The sequence below is a fragment of the Engraulis encrasicolus genome, chromosome 3 (genome assembly GCF_034702125.1).
Source record: "Engraulis encrasicolus isolate BLACKSEA-1 chromosome 3, IST_EnEncr_1.0, whole genome shotgun sequence".
Lineage (NCBI taxonomy): Eukaryota > Metazoa > Chordata > Actinopteri > Clupeiformes > Engraulidae > Engraulis > Engraulis encrasicolus.
Window position 1 is genome coordinate 38671005 of NC_085859.1, and position 18379 is coordinate 38689383.

At 47.7% G+C, this 18379-nt stretch overlaps 1 protein-coding gene and 6 non-coding genes across 12 annotated transcripts in view; all 7 read right to left on the reverse strand.

The window, feature by feature from the left end:
• ep400 (E1A binding protein p400) overlaps positions 1–18379 on the reverse strand; it is a 64432-nt gene that overhangs the window by 45620 nt on the left and 433 nt on the right. For 5 of the 6 annotated variants that reach the window (XM_063195372.1, XM_063195368.1, XM_063195369.1 and 2 more), the window contains exons 2-19: positions 15605–17034; positions 15082–15192; positions 14297–14381; positions 10923–11215; positions 10604–10765; positions 9317–9631; positions 8485–8670; positions 7121–7261; positions 6487–6565; positions 6305–6366; positions 5983–6040; positions 5507–5596; positions 3850–3963; positions 2659–2852; positions 1873–2050; positions 1366–1502; positions 761–930; positions 1–173 (exon numbers count right to left, since the gene is read on the reverse strand). The exon at positions 1–173 is cut by the window's left edge and continues 2 nt beyond it. In XM_063195372.1, the coding sequence (XP_063051442.1) occupies positions 1–173; positions 761–930; positions 1366–1502; positions 1873–2050; positions 2659–2852; positions 3850–3963; positions 5507–5596; positions 5983–6040; positions 6305–6366; positions 6487–6565; positions 7121–7261; positions 8485–8670; positions 9317–9631; positions 10604–10765; positions 10923–11215; positions 14297–14381; positions 15082–15192; positions 15605–17014 (3958 nt within the window). In that variant the 5' untranslated portion in view covers positions 17015–17034. The remainder of the gene's footprint in view (positions 174–760; positions 931–1365; positions 1503–1872; positions 2051–2658; positions 2853–3849; positions 3964–5506; positions 5597–5982; positions 6041–6304; positions 6367–6486; positions 6566–7120; positions 7262–8484; positions 8671–9316; positions 9632–10603; positions 10766–10922; positions 11216–14296; positions 14382–15081; positions 15193–15604; positions 17035–18379) is intronic. The other variant, XM_063195370.1, reaches the window with a different exon arrangement.
• On the reverse strand, positions 451–585 carry LOC134446559 (small nucleolar RNA SNORA49). The gene has a single exon (XR_010034426.1). It is a non-coding gene; the product is annotated as a small nucleolar RNA SNORA49 (small nucleolar RNA).
• Positions 3216–3349, reverse strand: LOC134446557 (small nucleolar RNA SNORA49). Its single transcript, XR_010034424.1, has one exon. It is a non-coding gene; the product is annotated as a small nucleolar RNA SNORA49 (small nucleolar RNA).
• On the reverse strand, positions 4756–4889 carry LOC134446555 (small nucleolar RNA SNORA49). The gene has a single exon (XR_010034422.1). It is a non-coding gene; the product is annotated as a small nucleolar RNA SNORA49 (small nucleolar RNA).
• LOC134446556 (small nucleolar RNA SNORA49) lies at positions 6760–6893 on the reverse strand. The gene has a single exon (XR_010034423.1). It is a non-coding gene; the product is annotated as a small nucleolar RNA SNORA49 (small nucleolar RNA).
• Positions 7442–7575, reverse strand: LOC134446561 (small nucleolar RNA SNORA49). The gene has a single exon (XR_010034428.1). It is a non-coding gene; the product is annotated as a small nucleolar RNA SNORA49 (small nucleolar RNA).
• On the reverse strand, positions 10348–10481 carry LOC134446558 (small nucleolar RNA SNORA49). The gene has a single exon (XR_010034425.1). It is a non-coding gene; the product is annotated as a small nucleolar RNA SNORA49 (small nucleolar RNA).

Below are 18379 nucleotides of genomic sequence, written 5' to 3' on the forward strand. Positions count from 1 at the left end.
TATGCAGCCGGATGAGAAGCTTGTGGCAGTAGTCCTGGTTCTGGTCGGTGGCGGCCTTGACGGGGAAGTCTGCGTAGGGCCGCGTAATGCCCGGCAGCAGGAAGTGGATCATGGTCCACAGCTCCCGCAGCGTGTTCTGCAGAGGGCTGTTGATCAGCAGGATCCTCTGCTGGCTACAATGACAAAAACACCCCAAAAACAAGAGCAATCAGAGATGGTCCGCCCCCCCAGTCTATGCTAGACGCCCCCTACAGACAACCCGAAATACTGCGGACGAACAGACACACAGACAAATAGACAAAAGCCCCTCCAGAGGTCCAGGTATACAGGTATACAGCATAAGAAGAAATTGTAGTAATGATTTCATAGCCCATGCGGGGCAAGCAGAGAGCACAGCCCACAGCACTATAAATAGAGCACAGCACAAATTGAATTGCATGCGAGAGAATCACTGTCGGCCTCTCTGGGGCCCTGAAGAGGAATAGGGGTCCTCCAGGGAGGAAAGAGTGCACGTTACTTTGTCCCCGTGAAAGAGCCAGGACTGCTGCTGGACAGGCAGCACACCCCGGTGTTAGATGGGGGAATGACAACACACACACACACAAAAGAAAGTACCGAAGGGAATGTGATGTAAATGCTGAATGTGATGTAAATGTACACACACACACTCTTGATGCTGAAGATGGTCTCCCAGTGTGTGTGTGTGTGTGTGTGTGCGTGCGTGTGTGCGTATGTGCGTATGCCTGTGTGTTTGTAATACCTCTTGATGCTGAAGATGGTCTCCCAGTGTTTCTCTGTGACGTTCTTGAGCAGTTGCACCTCGTCCAGCACCAGGTGGCTCCAGCGGCGCCGCACGAAGTGGCTCTGGTCCTTCATCAGCAGCTTGTAGGACGTCACACACACGTGGAAGCTGTTCGCCTCCGACCACCACTACACACACACACAGAAACAGACACACAAGCAAAAAAGGGCACTTTGTTTTCAATTTTTAAAAAACATTTCATTTTGGTTAGAATGCTAAACCTCACCACACCGTTTTTTTTTTTTTTTTTTTTTTTTAACCATTCTCTGCTTGGAACTTACCTTAGATTTACAAAATAAGGCCACCACCAACAACTATGATATGTGTCTTAAGAATTGCTTTTTTTAAGAGCACAGAGTATGTATGCACGTATAGTGTATATGTACTCCAGGTGTAATGTATGTATACAGTCTCTGTATAATTGTCTATGTCCACACTATATCTGTGCCTGCATGGGAAGTAAGCAACGTAATTTCAATTCATTGTATGACCAGCGCATGTAAAAAAATTGACAAAGCCTACTTGACAGAGGGTTTGAAAGGGAGAGGGGGAAGGTTGCGTACCGCTCTGGTGCGTCTGCGTTCGCGAGGGCTGCCGAGGTAGAGGAGGATCTTGAGGCCGGGACACCAGCGCTTGAACTCCATCTCCCAGCTCAGCAGCTTACTGCTGCGCACCACCACCAGGTGAGGACCCCAGATGCCTGCGCACGAACGCACATACAGGCACACACACACACATATACAGGCACACACATACAGGCACGCACACACACACACACACACACACACACACACACACACACACACACACACACACACACACACAGAAATTAAGAAAATAACAGGTGTTCCGCAGAAATAGACCACGGGCACGGGCAAGAATTTTGCTTACAGTGGTTAACAATATAGTCAAAACATTTCAATTTCATCTGTCCTGAATACTTTGAAGCATCATACAACGATAACTGATGCTCAAGCCTGTGTAATAATATATATTTTTTAAAAACACAACTGTCAGCTTCTGAACGGAGGCCGCCCATCACTGATTTGAAAGCTTGCTGGTTGTCCTACCCTCGTTGCAGGCCAGATGAGCCATGTAGGCCACCGTCTGCACGGTCTTGCCCAGGCCGGCCTCGTCTGCCAGGATGCCGTTCAGGTGCTTCTTGTGCAGGTTGGCCAGCCAGTCCACGCCCACCTGCTGGTAGTCACGCAGGGAGCCGTGCAGCAGCGACGCAGCCTGGAAACGCGCCTGAGAAAAAAGGGGGGGAAAATACAAAGGACAGGAAATAAATGATATTGCAATACCATGATTGTACAGAGTTGTCTGAGAGGAAAACAAAGAACAGGAAACTAAGCTGTATTGTATTACTGAACTGTCTATACTGCATTGTATGTTGTGAGTGAATATACAGATGTTGATTATGTCTGATGAAATTTTCATGCCCAGGTCATTACAATCAAAAACTTGTTTTTGTTTGAGGACAATGGTTTGTGTTATTTGGTCAGAAAAATCTCGACTGAACCGCCCCACCAGCCTCCCCCTCTTCCACACACTACAAACTAGAAAAACGCTCAGTGCGCACCTCTGCCATCTGGTGGACAGTAACACACACACCGTGAACAAACAAACAAACGAACAAACAGACGAATACACACAACAAACTCATACGATCACATAACCTCCATGGCGGAGGTGAAGATGACAGGCCATGCACACACAAGGCAGTTGGTCTTGGCCTGGCCTCGATGAAATGTCCATGATGCCCAGGTCATTACAATCAAATAATAGTTTTTGTGGCAAGACAATGGTTTGTATTATTTGTTAAGCAAAATAAAGATGACGGGCCATGCACTCACCGGGGCGCTGGTCTTGGCCTGGCCTTTGGGCAGGATGGCCTCCGTGGCAGACGCCACCTCAGCAATGTCCTTGGGTGGTTTACCACCGTCTGCGGAGGCAGAGGAGGAGGTGTCGGCCCCCCGATGCTGCTCCATGCTCAGCAGAGAGTCGATCAGCACCGCCTCGTGAGGGCTTCCCAGGGGAGCCTCCATCTCTGTGGGCCAGGAGGAGGACGAGGAGAAAGAAGAAGGAGGAAAAGACAAGAGAGGTTGGTTACCCCATTGATGCCTAAAGCACCTGCAAAAAAACGCCTGCAGAATGCCTAAGCCCTTGTTGGGAAAGTTGCCCTCAGCCTATAAAAACCTACATATCTTTGCCTCTGATGCACATAAAAACATGAAATAAGTTGCATGTAAACCCTAAGACCCTAAGACCCTAAGACCCTAAAACCCTAAAACCCTAAGAACCAGCAACTTTTGGGATACAAGTCTGACGCCCTAACGACTTACCCATGACTGCCCCAAAACTACTGACCGCAAAAAAAAAAAATCTTAATACTGTAGCACAGCACATAATCACTGTCGGCCTCTCTGGGGCCCTGAAGAGGAATAGGGGTCCTCCAGGGAGGAAAGAGTGCTCGGTACTTTGTCCCCGTGAAAGAGCCAGGACTGCTGCTGGACAGGCAGCACACCCCGGTGTTAGATGGGGAAATGACAACACAATCAGACAGACAGACATACACCCCTAAGAAAAAAAACACACATGTATGATAGTCAAGGTGGATGGCCATCATGACTGTGCAGAGCATGGTGAATACATCTCCACTCACCATAGGATTTAGGGAACATTCTAATTGTCATATGAGATGATACTCTACTCAAGAGGTGCAGTCTTTGGTATTCTTCTGTAATTAACATTACATTACATTTCTCTTAGCATACGATTTCATCTTGATATCGATATTTCATCTTGCAGTAGAATGTGTTCATTCAGCTTTAAGCTAAAATCTCAAGAGCCTGAATGCAGCGTATGTGTCTCCAGGCACCAAAGGTTAAACAACATATACGAGTCATCAGGCTAAAATGGGTAATTCTGGAATTGACTCATTAATGGTTTCGTATGGCATGCAGTCATAGACTGAGTAAGCAAGTGTTTCTTTTCAGTGACCCCACAGATGTCAAAAGCAGAAATGCACCAAAAATGGCGCTCACCTTCGACTTCCTCCTTCTCCTCATCCTCGCTCTGGGAGCCAGGCTGTGGCCAATCGAAGTCGTCCGCATAGGCACCGGCATACTGCTTCACCAGTGCATCCAGAGGTACCTCAGCTGGGGGGGGGGGGGGGAAGAGAGAGAGAGAGAGAGAGAGAGAGAGAGAGAGAGAGAGAGAGAGAGAGAGAGAGGGTACCAATTAGGGATGTTACCCGGTAGCCATTTAACCGATAGTTGACCGGATCAACGTTAAAGCTTTCTCTGCCGGTGCGCTGGCAAAGCAATTGTTTTTCTCCACAAAACAAAACATTTGTTCCTCCACAAGTAGGCTAGTGGGCCAGGAGGAGGAAGAGGAGAAAGAAGCCTATAAAAACCTAAATATCTTTGCCTCTGATGCACATAAAACATGAAATAAGTTGCATGTAAACCCTAAGACCCTAAAACCCTAAGAACCAGCGACTTTTGGGATACAAGTCTGACGCCCTAACCCAGGGGTGTCAAACTCAAATTGACCGAGAGCCAAAATCAAAATCTGGAACAAAGGTCGTAGGCCGAACGTAACTATTATTTATAAAAATGAACTAAAATTGTGCATTCATGCACTTCATATTCATAGTTAAATTTCACATACACTCTTTCCCATCATATTTGTCTGTTCAAATGTGTCTGAATATCCTGTGATACAGCAAATTTCAGTTCAAGTTGTGTTACGCTGTATATTAATGGTGTATGTGAGCCAACTGTAATACACATTTGAAATGATCTCGGGGGCCGAATAAAATGACTCCGCGGGCCAAATTTGGCCCCCGGGCCTGAGTTTGACATCCCTGCCCTAACCACTTACCCATGACTGCCCCAAAACTACTGACCGAAAAAAAAAATCTTAATACTGTAGCACAGCACAGAATCACTGTCGGCCTCTCTGGGGCCCTGAAGAGGAATAGGGGTCCTCCAGGGAGGAAAGAGTGCACATTACTCTGTCCCCGTGAAAGAGCCAGGACTGCTGCTGGACAGGCAGCACACCCTGGTGTTAGATGGGGAAATGACAACACAGACAGACAGACATACACCCCTAAGAAAAAAACACACATGTATGATAGTCAAGGTGGATGGCCATCATGCCTGTGCAGAGCAGGGTGAATACATCTCCACTCACCATAGGATTTAGGGAACATTCTAATTGCCATATGAGATGATACTCTACTCAAGAGGTGCAGTCTTTGGTATTCTTCTGTAATTAACATTACATTACATTTCTCTTAGCATACGATTTTATCTTGATATCGATATTTCATCTTGATTGGGGAAAATGTATAATACAAAGGGCACAAACTAAGATTGTGTGACAGAAGGCTAACCATTCTAAAATGGGGGCATAACTAATTTCACGGGCAGACAAAGACACGCGACAGGGCAGGGTATCATAAATAGCACATGTAGAATTTTCGGTCAACCACCGGTTATCGAGGCTCGGTAGTCGGTTAAGATTTTTTTATGCACTATACATTTACGGTGTATGTGGTCCAACTGTTGTACACATTTGAAAAAAAATAATTTTAAAAAAAGACTCTGCGGGCCAGGTTTGACCCACGGGCCTGCGTTTGACATCCCTGGTCCAGAGCATGGTTAAGGCATCTCCTCTCCTCTCCTCTCCGCTCACCATCTTTGGCGAGGTCCTCCAGCTCGGCCTTCTGGTCCGCCTCCACCTCCATGGCCTCCTGTTCCTCTATGGTGCTCTCCTCGTCCTCCGCTGATGACACATCAACACACTAGTTATTACACCATCTGAATGGGGTGCCTATATCACGCCCTTATACCTCTAATTACGGACCATGGGGCCTTTACTCGTTAACATTTCGAAAGGAAGTGAAATGGGGCGAGTTAAGTTAAATCCCGATTGCTTAACAAAGAAGAATATAAAGAAGACACCGCATACTGCTTACTGAAATAACGTAACAAAAACAACAGTAAGCAGTGAGCGGTGTCTTCGGAATATTCTTGATTGTTCACCTTCTCCTGCCTCACACCTGCACCTGCATTACTCAAGGCCTGTGCACAAAGACTTATTTGAACTTTAAATCCTTAATTGCGTTAGACATGATGTATTAATACGTTTGTATTGGGTTTGTATTTTACCTTCTTCCTCGAAATGGGTGGTGCTGTGTTTCCTTTTCCTGCCTGAAGATCGCTGCTCCTTTGGTAAGGAGAAAAAGAAAGCAGACAGTCAAACATTTACCAACCTCTCAGCTCCAAAGTGTAATAGTTAGCAGGACACAGATGCACAATGCAGGCTTTGTGCAAAACCACCCACAAGCCATTTCAAAAAAGGCCTAAGCACAGATTGTGGGCACTCTAAACTTCACAGAATTAGGAGGTTGCAGGTTCACCATTCTAACCTTCGTGGAAATGTGGAAAATGGTTCACGCAGTGTGATACAAAAAAACAATTGATGACTCACAGATGGAGCTGCTTTCTTCTCCTCCTCCTCTTTCGCTGAGGTTGCTGCTTTCGTGCTCTGACCTGGGAAAGACATCAAAACCACAGCAGAGGTCACACAATGTCATCAAACCATAGCAGTAACACGATAAGGGTATACATTTGGGTAGATGTTTTTTTCCCCCTTCTCTGAGGAAATGTTACCTTTGCTATTGGTCTTCTGCAGCCGTATGGCTTTCTGCTGCTTTTCATAAATCTGAAAGCGTAGCTTAATCTCCACAACCTGGAGGGAAGGGGCAGACACAGCAAAGCACAGGATGAGTTGGGTAGAGAAGGGACTCTTAACCTTTTCGACGTAAGAACCAGCAACCTTTGGGATACAAGTCTGACGCCCTAACCACTTACCCATGACTGCCCCAAAACTACTGACCGCAAAAAAAAAAAAAAAATCTTAATACTGTAGCACAGCACAGAATCACTGTCGGCCTCTCTGGGGCCCTGAAGAGGAATAGGGGTCCTCCAGGGAGGAAAGAGTGCTCGTTACTTTGTCCCCGTGAAAGAGCCAGGACTGCTGCTGGACAGGCAGCACACCCCGGTGTTAGATGGGGAAATGACAACACAATCAGACAGACAGACAGACATACACCCCAAAGAAAAAAAAACACACATGTTTGATAGTCATGAAGTCTTTTCGACGTCACCGCCCCATGCTTAAGAATCCCTGGGGTAGAGCGGATACTTTTTGTGCAAAGAAAGACATTCAATATGTGGATCTACGGAACCAAGGTAGATTATGCATCAAACAGGCTTGGATAACCAAGGGGTGTTGGTAGTGTACCTGCTCGATGTTGGACCAGAAGAAGTCCACCTCCCGGGCGATGGTGCCGGCGATATGCCTCATGCGCATCTCCTCCTCCTTCTTCACACGCTCAGCACTCTTCCGCTGCTCGTCATGGTAACGGGCACACGTGCGAACCAGCTGAACACAGAGATGAAAAAAATGGAACATTCTCACTAAAGTGAAAGCCCAACTGGGAAACTCAAACTTCCATTGTCAATGTGACACAGAACACTGGTTAATTACTCCCCCACCAGCCTGATGGGTCGGGAGCTGCAACCTTGCAACCAAAATCTTAATACTGTAGCACAGCACAAAATCACTGTCGGCTTCTCTGGGGCCCTGAAGAGGAATAGGGTTCCTCCAGGGAGGAAAGAGTGCTCGTTACTTTGTCCCCGTGAAAGAGCCAGGACTGCTGCTGGACAGGCAGCACACCCTGGTGTTAGATGGGGAAATGACATACACAGACAGACAGACAGACAGACAGACAGACAGACAGACAGACAGACAGACAGACAGACAGACAGACAGACAGACAGACAGACAGACAGACATACACCCCTAAGAAAAAAACACACATGTATGATAGTCAAGGTGGATGGTCATCATGCCTGTGCAGAGCAGGGTGAATACATCTCCACTCACCATAGGATTTAGGGAACATTCTAATTGCCATATGAGATGATACTCTACTCAAGAGGTGCAGTCTTTGGTATTCTTCTGTAATTAACATTACATTACATTTCTCTTAGCATACGATTTCATCCAAAACGACTTACTTATTATTTACATGGTATTGGTTATAGTCAGTGGAGCAATGTGGGGTTTGGTGATATCTTGCAAAAGCGCAATACAAAGTTCATTAATTCTTGTTTGCAATGGGGATGTTGAATGGGTCCCCCAAAAGTTGTTGTGGCTAGGCTGACAACAGGGAAACTTTGTTATCTCAACGGAGGCGGGGCATCTGCAAAGTGTGCACAGGACGAGGACAGGCTGAGGACGGGAGTTCAGATTATGGAATGTACCCTCTGAATATATATATATTATATATATATATATATATTCTAATATGGAGACTTCCATCCTCCCTTGCTCACTCGCCTGCTTGTGACCTCCTGATGATGTCACTGACGACAAAATTAATTCAATATCTTGCAAAAGCACAATTCAAATGACATTTCCTCATTTGCAATCGGGATGGTGAATAAGGAACAGTCCGCCAAAAATTGCTATAGGCTGACAGTGGGGAAACTTGATTGTTTTCTCCACAGAGGTGGGGCGTCAGCAAAATGCGAGGCCACAGGCACAAGTGGAGGATGCAGGTCTCCATATTGGAATCCACCCTATATGTCTCTGCTGTTTACCTTCTTGGCGGCGGCCATCTTCCACCTCCTCTCCTGGGCGAAGTCGGCGGCCATCCACTGCATCTCCTCCAGCAGGTAGTCCCAGTGGGACTTGGGGCGTGAGGACTCCTGCAGCCGGGGCAGACGGCTGGCCGACCACTGGCCTTCCTTACGCAGCTCCGCAATGCGCTGGTGCATCTGGCTCTCCTGAGATGAAACATCCAAAAAGTCAGAGAATGCGCGCACATCAGTAGCACAGGTGCTGGACCAAAAATAAGGCAACTGAAAGGGATATAAAAGGTCCGCCACACTGTTTGATGCTCCTAAAATTTAATAGCACATTTAATATATATAACATTTTTGGGAGCATCAAACAGTGTTGCGGATCTTTATTTTCCTTTCAGTCTCCTGAGAAACATGTCATGGCAGAGTTTAATGCTCTAATAATTCACATCATTTTATCAATATTTCAATTTCATATGAATTGTGTACTCAATATTGAAGCTTGAAGTTGATGTGAGGTGCTGAGCTCGTTGAATCAGTTGCCCAATACGTAGAGAATTATCAATTACTATTTTAAAATTTAGAGTACAAAAAGGTACAAAATAGCAAAAAATCATAATTAACATCTCAAGCCTGCCTTTATCCCTGCTCAGGTAAATAAGGTGGAGTGGCATCCATGAATCTAAATTCCAAGAAAGTTGTAGTGTAGGCCATAACACTATGGGTGGAGTGCCTAAGCAATATTTGTAGTAAATGTTTAACACTTTGGATTTCAACCTGAAAAAAAGGAACAAATTCCAGATGCGAGCCCCCACAAACTCCCCACGATTACCCTGCCCCCTCTGCTCACCAGTTTGGCCTGCTCGGCCAGCTTGTCCTGAGAGCTCTCCTGGGATGACTGACCGGCCGAGCTCTGCGACCCACCACCTCCGAGGCTGCCGCTCTTGAGGGAGGACGTGCCGTTGGCAGTGGCCAGCTTGGAGTGGCTGGGGTTGGCAAGGGCGTTGGTGGGACGGATCCCCGCAGCAGAGGCCAGGGGGGAGGGCAGGGAGCCGGGCGCGGAGAGGGGGGCGGGCGACAGGGACGAGGCCTGCAGGGAGTTGGCGATGAGACGCTGGCCGCCTGCTTGACTGGGGTCCACCACTGGACGCACCAGAGCCACCGTCTGGAAGAACAAACAGATATGATGTGAGCAACGAGAAGTGGAAAAGCAAAGTGAGTGCTGACATGTAGTCTATTCTTGATAATTACTTTGCTGGAGAAGTTTCACACCAACTAAGCGTTGGTGCTCCTGCAGTATGCAAATGGTGAACTGCTGTACTTCATCGTCTGTCTCTGCCGGCCAGGCAACAGTGATACAGGGTTCACCAAAAGTTAGGATGAGGATTTGCGTGAGAAGGGAGAAGTTGTAATGAAACCCCTGAATCGTGAACTTTCCATAGCCTGTATCAAAGCTAGGGATGCAAATTATCGATTAATTCATTAATTGTTAAGTTGATTGACCTTATCGATTGATCTACGATTAATTGATAAGCAGTGTTTTTTCCCTCAAATCTCAATGCCAGCCCCAAAAAAACTATTAAATCTAAAAAAGTCAATCTGTATAAAATGATATATGTACAGTAAAATCAGAGATTAAAAAAATGGAACAGTCTCACTAAAGCGAAAGCCGAAATGGGAAACTCAAACTCCCATTGTCAATGTGACACAGAACACTGGTTAATTACTCCCCCCACCAACCTGGTGGGTCGGGAGTTGCAACCTTGCAACCAGCAACCTTTGGGATACAAGTCTGACGCCCTAACCACTTACCCATGACTGCCCCAAAACTACTGACCACAAAAAAAAAAAAATCTTAATACTGTAGCACAGCACAGAATCACTGTCGGCCTCTCTGGGGCCCTGAAGAGGAATAGGGTTCCTCCAGGGAGGAAAGAGTGCACGTTACTTTGTCCCCGTGAAAGAGCCAGGACTGCTGCTGGACAGGCAGCACACCCCAGTGTTAGATGGGGAAATGACAACACAATCAGACAGAACTTAGTACGTAAGTTGGTATTTCCCCCCAGCCAAACTGAACTTTTATCAGCATTTGGTCAGTTGGCTAGTGTTCATTGAGAGCCCAATGAGAGCGACTCACCGCCTGTCCTGGCTGCAGCATGCCCTGCTGCGCTGCCTGCTGCATCTGGAGGTGCAGGCCTTGCTGCATCTGCTGCTGCAGCTGTGCCTGGAGCTGCGTGTGGGGGTTGACCGCCGTCAGCACGGCCCCTGCGGCTGCCGCTGCAGCTCCAGCCCCCACCACCTTCAATGAATGAATGAATGAATTAATGATTTATTTCTCTCACACCGTCATTTTGATTTTCACTTACATGTCATGAAAACAGTATTACAGTCTGGAGAGAAGGGTCCCCAAGTGAAGGTGAATAAAAGCTTATAAGCTGGGGCCCAGGCAGCAGTACCTTCATCTGGCCCTGGGCCTGCAGGGCTGCGGCGGCGGCTGCTGATGCTGCTGCTCCTCCGGACACCTGCACCTGGGCCGCCTCCAGGACCATCTGCTGCTGCTGCTGCTGGGAGAGGGCCGCCAGGGGCAGCCCGGCCATGGACAGCTGGGGCAGGCGGCCGGGCAGCTGGGGCGGAGGGGTGTGCAGGCTGGCCGCGTTCTGCACGGGAGGGCCCTTGGACGGGTCGTACTGCTGCTGGTTGGGTTTCTGGCCGGCGATCTGAACGGTCTGCGGGGTGGGGGGCATGCCGCCTGTTTTGGAGGGGAGGGTGTTAAGGCAGGGGGAGGAGGAGGAAAGAGGGCATGTTGTGCAGGGCAGGGGCAGAGGTGAAAGCAAGGGGTTTAAAATGGAGAGAGAGAGAGAGAGAGAGAGAGAGAGAGAGAGAGAGAGAGAGAGAGAGAGAGAGAGAGAGAGAGAGAGAGAGAGAGAGAGAGAGAGAGAGAGAGAGAGAGAGAGAGAGAGAGAGAGAGAGAGAGAGAATTTTAAAAAAGAGAAAGGAGGTGTAGAGAGTGAGAGAGGGGTGCATGAAGTGAGGGGAAGTGAGGAGGGGAGTCCACAAGATATGGGTGTTCATCACCTCGTTGCAGCAACAGCAGCACCATTTATATTATAACAACAACGATTATTACATGCCCTACTAGAACTGAAATACTGCTGTGCTGACAAACACAATTACTGAACTGGAACATTGCATGGACGTTCTTCTCAAGGTAGCTCTGAAGTGAAATTCAAGGTTGAATGTTGGAACACAAATCTGAGTTGCTGCCGCTTGGTTGATTTTTGACGCCATTAACAACCAGCAGTTTCAATGCTTTTAAAGCCCCACTGGGAGACTAACTTGCAAGAGCATGATGTGATGCGTAAATACTTAAAGAATATTTACTAATAAAAAGCATACTTGATAACTAATGACAACTACACATGTACGATGGCTACATTACAAATCATAATAAAAACATAAAACTGTGGCGTCTACATGTTTCTAGTAATAGAAACCATTATGATCATGTTCATGAGAAAAATTAAATTACTATTTTGTATCAAACAATGACTTTCTACTGATATCACTCCATGCATATACTTACACAAGACTTGTATTAAATAACAAGAAAACAAAAAACAGAAAAGAAGTAAAGAGAAAAAAAATAATAAAAAAATAAACTGAAAAAGAGAAGAGAAAAGAGGAAAGGAGGAAAAGGAAGGGAAACAGAAGGAATTACGGTAAGCACAGACACCACAGATTGGGCATGCATGAAGCACAAGGTACTGGCTTTGTCTAAAATGGAAGCCCTTATGCCATTGCAAAGCAGAGGAGTGAGGTTGGCATGGACAAAAAAGGCGTACAAATCAAAAGAAACAAAGGAGGGTGGGTGAGAAGCAGGGTTGGGGTGGCCTGGATTTAGCAGCTCAGGCGACGGAAGCGCAATCCAGGCCTGCACACGGGAGTGGGTCAAAGACGTCCAAAATGAAATTGTACTTCAGTGTAACGGATACCTTCTGCGGACTGTAACTGTAAAAAGACATGATTATTTAAAATTGTTTCAAGTGACTGGATGACAGCCAAGGCTTTCATGAATTCACTGGAAAATAAATAAATAAATAAAGTCATGTTTTTTTTACAGTTACAGTCAGCAGAAGGTATCCGTTACACTGAAGGACAATTTCATTTTGGACGTCTTTGACCCGATTATGGACACAGGACGTTGGTACACAATGACATCATCCAAGTAGACACAATGTCAGGACACTAGGACATGTGGAAGCAAGACACTTTGCCAACGTCAGCCATAGAGCTTTTGAGCTGTACAACACACACCAGCAGCTTCGGAGTGAAGGACACAGACGGAACACAACAGACAGTCTAAAAACTAAAGTGGTGCCATTTTCCTGTTTTATTTAGTCAAGGGTGGTGCCTAGGCAAGGAGGGTTTTCACTGTGAACAACTGAGGGGAACGCTGGATTGGAACTGAAGACGAAAAACGAAGGGAGACAAACAAAAGATGAAGGGAGAACTCAAAAAGGAAGAACTAATAAAAACGAGTGCCTCTAGGGCGGAGAACACAAGAGGGTAGGCAGATGCAATGACACTGCGGGTTGACATTAGTGACGATGAGCTCTGGAGGGGAAAAAGAAGATGGGGAGCGGGGTGTGTGAAAATGATTCTGACTTAACAAAAGAAAGAATGGATATCACCACACACAGAAAACGTGGATAGCTGGAAAGAGCTTTGATGCTTTGGAGCTTATCTTTGTTTCGTGTTCTTCTTTCTGCGTTTTCCCCCTCGAATATCCATCATCTTCCAATCAGCCAAAATGGAACGAATGAAATGGCCTGGGGTGGGGACGGTTCATTTCCAGCAAGGAAGATTGGAGCCAATCTTCAGAACGCAAGGAATGGATGAAGCGAGATGATTTGGAAAAACCATAGAATACATGAATGATAAAATGACGACAAGGCCTCTTCCCTTTGAGAACACAATGGATCGGTCCTTTGAAGGTCTTCATTGCTTGAATCTTCTTGCATGTAATTCTATACTAGGAGACTAGTTAAATCTGACTGGAGATGTTGACGCTACAACACGCAACTGCAGCAGGGATCCTGCAGCTATCTTGAGGGCTGATTTTTTTTCCCCAGGGTGGCGGCCGTGTATGATTGATTCGACATGGATGACTTCCGACCAGACATCGGAAAACTTAAGCAATAGAATAAAAAATAAAAAACAAGAGCTAAGCCTTGGCGACCCCCAGCGACATTCCTACCTTGCGCCGTTGGCATAAGTTGCTGGAGAGGAACGCCAGGCGATCCTAAAGGATTTACAGCAGGATGCTGGAAAATCATCCCGTGGCGACCAACTTCAATCCGGGATCTCTTAGACTGATCTGGGGTGCAGAACACACAATACCCTCGTAACGGAAAATAACCAGCGGGGAAAAAAAGAAAAGAAAGAACCCAAAAAACCCCAACTCAAACAAAAATGAAAATAAATACAAAACAAACACACACGCATACGAACACATACATACACATAGGCACACAAAAACACTTGGCAAAGAGCAAAAAGACCCTTCAGCCAGACGGGTTAGGGGCGCCAGTATCTGCCCATTCACACCGTACCTAAATCACAGGCGCCAAACACAAAGCGCTGGTGTAAGTTGCTGAGTATAAGCAGAAGCAATCTGGGGGGAAGAAAAACGAAACAGGGAAAGGCAAAGAAAGTGGAGAGAACTAAAAAAACTGGGAAGGAAAGGGTGTAGAAAATAAAGAAAGTAAAAAAAAGAAAAGAAAAGAAAGAAAAATAAACCCTGTCCTGTGGTCCACTGGAGACGCCCTACCTGCTTGAGCCAGAGCCTGCTGCCTTTTTAAGGCCTCGAGATCCATGGGATTGGAGATGCCGCCGCCAGCCATGCCCTGGTGCACCTGCATGAGGACAGAAACTCCAGTCAGGTGAAAGACGCAGTACACCAAAATTCAGGAGACTGCTGCTGCTGCTGCTGCTCCTTGCCTGAGCAGGCCTGGATGTAGTCAACCTTTTTTGGGGGGAGAATTGGAAGTTTACAGAGGGCAAATAATTCATTCAATGGGTTCAAATGAAGGCCTTGTTTTTGTTAAATGGTGTGCGAGCCGAGGGATGCAAATATTTGCGAAACGAGCCGAAAGAGAGAAGACAGTTGTTGACTTCAAGGCAAATTGTCAAGTGGCCTTAGTTGTTTGATAGCGGACTAATAAATGGTGCAGTTGCCAAGGTCAAGCGTCATGATGTTCAGCAGTTGGTCAGTAAGAATAAAGTTCCCAGGCTTACTTACGATAGTTGGCATCAATTGTGGCATCAAAAAAAATTGACAGGCACATGGACACATGCAGGACATGCATGAACCTGGACAAACGAGAAGCTGAGGCATGAAAGACTATGAGAAAAACAAAAAACTGGGACAACAACTTATTCTAATCAAGACTAGTCGGCTACTACGTTCACAAAGCTTGTGATGATGATGGAGAGATGCATTACGATGGCAATGTATTCTATGCAACGCATCCAAAAGATAAAAAAAAAATAATAATAATTAAAAAAAAAGAATAACATCTAACGTTCAAAAGTCTACTCGAGTCTCCGAGTCACCTGGAACTGCTGAGGCTGAGCAGAGAAGGCAGCCGATACGTTGGGTGGGAGCTGCTTCGCTATGGCAACTGGAGTTCCTGCCTGTCCGTCCTTGCCGGTCACGACCTTCACCTGAGGGGGGGTTGGCATGGAAACGGGTGTTTGAGGGCTAAAGTAGCTAAACGGACGTGCTAAAAAAAATTAAAAACACCCTCCCGCTTTAATCGCCGCCGTCCCCTGTGGAAAAAAGAAATGCTCCGACACTCCCACACTAAAGGGGGCTTGTGCTTCTGTACAGAGTTGAACGGCTGACCAAAAGAAACCTTTCCGTTTTGGTTTGGGGTTTGTTCTATCAAATATCTCGCCTTTGTTTAAAAAAAAGCCGATTGGTGACACACTATTGCAAGGAATTAGAGGTGGGGGTAGGAAGGGGCTGGGAGGGGGTGGGGTGGGGTAGTAAAAAGGTGCAAACTAAGGAGGCCGCATAGCAGGGGCATTGTCGAAAGCCCGAAACGGCACGGCAAGTCGCACATCTGCCTCCTACCTCGTCGTTGATAACCTCAGACTGCTCTTCCTCCTCCTCCTCATCCTCCAGGTCCAGGTCGTTCTGCCGCAGGTAGGTGAAGAGGGGCACGCAGGGCTTCTTCTTGAAGGCCAGGTAGTCCATCATGTTGCCCTGCAGGTGTTGCAGGAAGAAGAGCTCGATCAGGTACTCCTTGAAGACCTCCTTGAGCCCGTCCATCTTCTTGCTGTGGTGCTCCAGGCACTGCTTGCGCAGCTGGGCCACCTCAGGCGTGGCCGGGGCGACCTCCTCCAGCTTTCTGGCCAAGCTCTTCTTCACCATGGTGGTAGTGGTGGTGGTGGTAGTACTTGTTTGGGTGAGCTGCATGCTGGAAAGGCCTTGGGGGGCGGTGGTGCACAATGGGCTGGAGGGCGTGAGCGGGGCGGGCACCCCGAATGCAGCCGTGGTGGTGGCAGCGATGCCGCCTCCTACACCTACACCGCCTCCGGTGGCCACCATGCCCTGAGCGGGCTTCTCCAGCATCATGCCCTGGATGATGCTGCAGATCTGAGGGGGCAGGTTGGAAGTGGTGATGTGGCCCGGGCTGCCCAGGGCCTGGAGAGCTGAGCTGGTGGCCACAGGGCTCTGGGGCCCGAGGTGGTGGATGGTGCCCCCAGTCTGTGAGTGCGGCTGGGACAGCCTCCTCTCTCGCGCCACTCCCGCTGCGCCGGGAGACGCCAGCTGCACCTGACCGGCCGCGGTGGGCGCCGCCAGCTGCGTCAGCCCCGTGCCGTCCTGGTAGACGAAATGACCCGCCGCGTTGGGGCTGCCCAGGCTGATCTGTCGCACCAGCATGCCCGCGTCCACAAACCGCGTGGGGCTCTGGCCACACACGCCCAGGGTGGCCGCGGCCGAGGCTGGAGCGCCGCCCCGTGGGACGGCCTGCAGGGGCACGGGGCTGTGCTGGGTGGGGCTCTGCGACTGAATGGTCTGGGGCAGCGGCGAGGCCACCTGGATGTAAGACGGCGTGCCCTCGAAGCGCCACTGCGGCGCCGCCTGGTGCTGGAAGCCCGGTGATGCCGGGTTGGGCAGCGGCAGGGGGGTGAGGGTGATCTGCTGGTTGCCCGACGCCGTCATCATCTGACCCACGTTCTGCAGTGTGATGTTCATGTTCTGGCCCGTCACTGGACTACGGCTCATGATGATCTGGTAGTTGGGGGACTGCGGGGCTGAGGGACTAGCTGCCGCCGTAGCGGAGGTGAAGGTGGTCACTGGGGACTGGGGGTGGCCGGTGGCCCCCTGCTGTTGTTGGGAGACAGCAAGGGCCTGCTGCTGCTGCTGCTGTTGTTGAGGCTGCTGCTGCTGCTGCTCCTCTGCCTCAGTGCCTGCTGTGGTGGATTTGGATCGCTGTACTTGCCGCTGGACATTCGATGGTCCCCCTCCATGGTGCATTGCGCAGTTCTATTGTTGTGCTGGGTGAGGGTATAGTCAAAACAACAGACCACATTTAGAAATTAGAATATTTTATATCAGTTTGCTACAAGAAGGACTGTCTGTGATGCAAGTCTACAAGTAAATGAGTCTTTTTAACAGTACATTTTCCTTACAGGACAGCCTGTCGGAGTGATGTCCATGAGAACAAGTCAAAATTAAAGACTGAACCTAAGCACACACACTGCCATAATTATGTATGCATGTGAAAACAAATTGAACTTGAATGCTTCTCTTTATTACTTGAATCTAACTTCAACTATTCTAGTAATCAGCTATTCAACGTCCCGTGTCCCATTTCAGCTCGATACGGAACCCGTACTTTTATCTTTAAATTGTGAAAAACAATTCTGTATTTCAAGGGGCTTGTGGGGAGCCAGAGCCTTGCTGTCCAAGGGCCACATCTGGCCCCAGGTCCGCCATTTGAATAGCCCTGGACTAGAGCTACTGGACCATCACACAATACATTACACTTCACTTAGCTGACGCTTTTATCCAAAGCGACTTGGTTACTGTAAGTGCAGGGTATTTGTTACAGCCCCTGGAGCAAGTATGGGGTTAGGTGCCATGCTCAAGGCTTGTCCACACGGCATACAGACTGAGACTCCCAACGGAGTTCGCTCCCGGACGTGCGGTCCCCGGTGTTTCTATCACTCCCGGACTTGCGGTCCCCACCCGATTATATTTCACGTATTATCATATACTGCCACATACAAGCAATTTAGGGTTAGGTTTAGGTTTAGGGTTAGGGTTAGGTTTAGGGTTAGGGTTAAGGTTAGGGTTAGGGTTAAGGTTAGAAACAAAAAACTAACATCAACAAGATAACTGGCTCCGTAATATGGCGGTGGTACCGTTAGTCTGGCTAGTGGGAGCGAGATGAAATGGGAGTGTAATGAGATGGGAGCGTGAATCTGGGAATCGTCCACACAGTCACCACAAATCACACAAGACCAAAACAAAAGCACATGTCGTGATGTGTTGACAACGTCAACATAAAATAATGCAGTCGAGAATTTAACGGTGTCAATAATGTGTATGGCAACTAAATCTGATATAATTAACATAACCGGGTTGATGAATGACTAATATTTATTAGTTGACATGAGAATAATTATGCATTCTTGCCAAACAACTACAAGATGAGGGCTTATCAAAACCCACAACAACAAAAATATTGCAAACACAGGGAAGAAGTTCATTATTTTTATGGACGCAACATAACCAAATGTCATATATATCTATACTCTATTGAAATATCAATTGAGTACAGTGGTATGGCAGTTGCACTACAGCCCCATGGAGCACTGAAAAGGCCTCGCTGCTTCG